At 53.0% G+C, this 1,819-nt stretch overlaps 1 protein-coding gene across 1 annotated transcript; it reads left to right on the top strand.

The window, feature by feature from the left end:
- Positions 1 to 458: 458 nt before the first annotated feature.
- On the top strand, positions 459 to 1,476 carry LOC119353166 (the record flags this gene model as incomplete). Its single annotated transcript, XM_037619756.1, has 1 exon — positions 459 to 1,476. A coding segment is annotated over one exon (582 nt), but the record flags the coding sequence as incomplete, so codon positions are not given.
- Between the last annotated feature and the right edge of the window lie 343 nt (positions 1,477 to 1,819).

The raw sequence follows: 1,819 nt of genomic DNA, 5'->3' as shown, positions 1-1,819 counted from the left end.
TCAAAAGTTTGTAAAATTTGACTTTAAAAAAAAATATACACGCTACGTTACGGAACAGAGGGAGTACCAAATAGCAATGGCGGGAGAAAGAAAAACATAGACCCTTAATTTTTTATCTCAGTTTTCACAGGGACCCTTATTTAATTGACGCGAAGACTCGGTCCCTTTCTTCGACCCCTCTCTCATTGTTTTTTTTTTGAGACAACCCCTCTCTCATTGGTTCCCGGCCGGCGGGTCCCACCCACCCATCATCCGACTCAGCAACGGGCCCAATCAGAGCCCGATTTGGTTGCCGTCCACGCTGGCGCGCACGCACGGGCCCATCCATCCATCATCGCGCGCACCCGCTATAAAAACCCGAACCCCGCCGCTCCAAACACTCCAATCTCTCGGAGTCTCGCAACCCACCGCATCTCGCTGCTTCTCCACCGAGCCGATCACGAGCAGCAACTAGTTGAGTGCAAGCCGCCGCTGTCGCTGTCGCCGTCGCCGTCGCCGTCGCCGTCTTCTTCTTCGTCTCCGACAGGAGGAGCGGCAGGAAACCCCGGGAGGAGCTGACCAACCTGGATCAGCCGGAGGGCGGCGCCGCCTCCGTGCGCGGGCACGAGACTGAGGAGCAGCGCAACAAGTTCCTCGTGCTCCGCCTCTACGAGGCGCTCAACAACCGCGACCACGCCGCCGTCCACTCCCTCCTCGCGCCGGACCTCGAGTGGTGGTTCCATGGCCCGCCCGCGCACCAGCACATGATGCGCCTCCTCACCGGCGGCACCTCACCGTCCTTGTTCCGCTTCCAGCCGCGCTCCGTCGATGCCTTCGGCTCCACCGTCATCGCCGAGGGCGTGGACGACAAGGCCAAGGCATACTGGGTGCACGCCTGGACCGTGGGCGGCGATGGGGTGATCACCCAGCTGCGCGAGTACTTCAACACCGACCTCACCGTCACGCGCCTCGCCGCCGCCGCCGCGTCCAAGTGCGTCTGGCAGAGCCGCCGCCCCGACCGCGCCCGCAACTCCCTCCCGGGCCTCGTCCTCGCCCTCTAACTGCTGAAAGCAATGTAGTACTATGTACTCCAGCGAGATTGCTTACCGCATTTCCAGACGTCTCGTGCACCTGATGATGATGAACTGGTAGTAAATTAGTCGAGTGCCTTTGCGTGACAGTACGCAACGCCACGAGTGAATGTCTAGCGAGTCTTCAAAGGCATAGAAGTTTCTAGATGAAGCGCAAAACCTTCCGAGTTTTCATCATTTTCCTATTGCTGTAAAACAGGGCGGCCCGCTAGTGAACGATGTGTATACTTACGTCATTTCATACGGCTGGTCGAAAGGCACTCATGATTTTGCTTTTGCCTCCAGCATCGATAAGCCACAAAATGTCAGATAAGCCAAAGCAAAAGGAAGGTAGTGGAGTCCCATTGTCGTGGAGTCGTCACGTCGTGGGACTAGGAGAGTATAAAGCTGATTCCTTGATATTGGATTTCACCGATCATATATATCACTTGTCATTTCAGCAAATTCAGTGACTAGTAAATAGTAATAACCTAGCTAGTACATACGTGTGTAAATATATATCTCATATACCAGGGAGATGTATTTAAAAAGGGTAAAAATAACAAAACGCAAATCAAGAGAAAGTAAAAAAACAAAAACTTCCGATAAAATGAAAAAGGAAATAAAAAGAAAGAAAGAAATTAGAAAGTCAAAACCAGGGAAGTAAAATAATCTGGCAACGCAGCCCTACAGGGCAGTGAGCCACAAGTCGCAAATGACCTCATCGGGCTCGTAGCTAGCCCTGTATAAACTATGTAGGGATTCAATGA

This window comes from Triticum dicoccoides, chromosome 2A (assembly GCF_002162155.2).
Source record: "Triticum dicoccoides isolate Atlit2015 ecotype Zavitan chromosome 2A, WEW_v2.0, whole genome shotgun sequence".
Taxonomy (NCBI): Eukaryota; Viridiplantae; Streptophyta; class Magnoliopsida; order Poales; family Poaceae; genus Triticum; species Triticum dicoccoides.
This window is presented reverse-complemented; position numbering and strand designations above follow the sequence as displayed.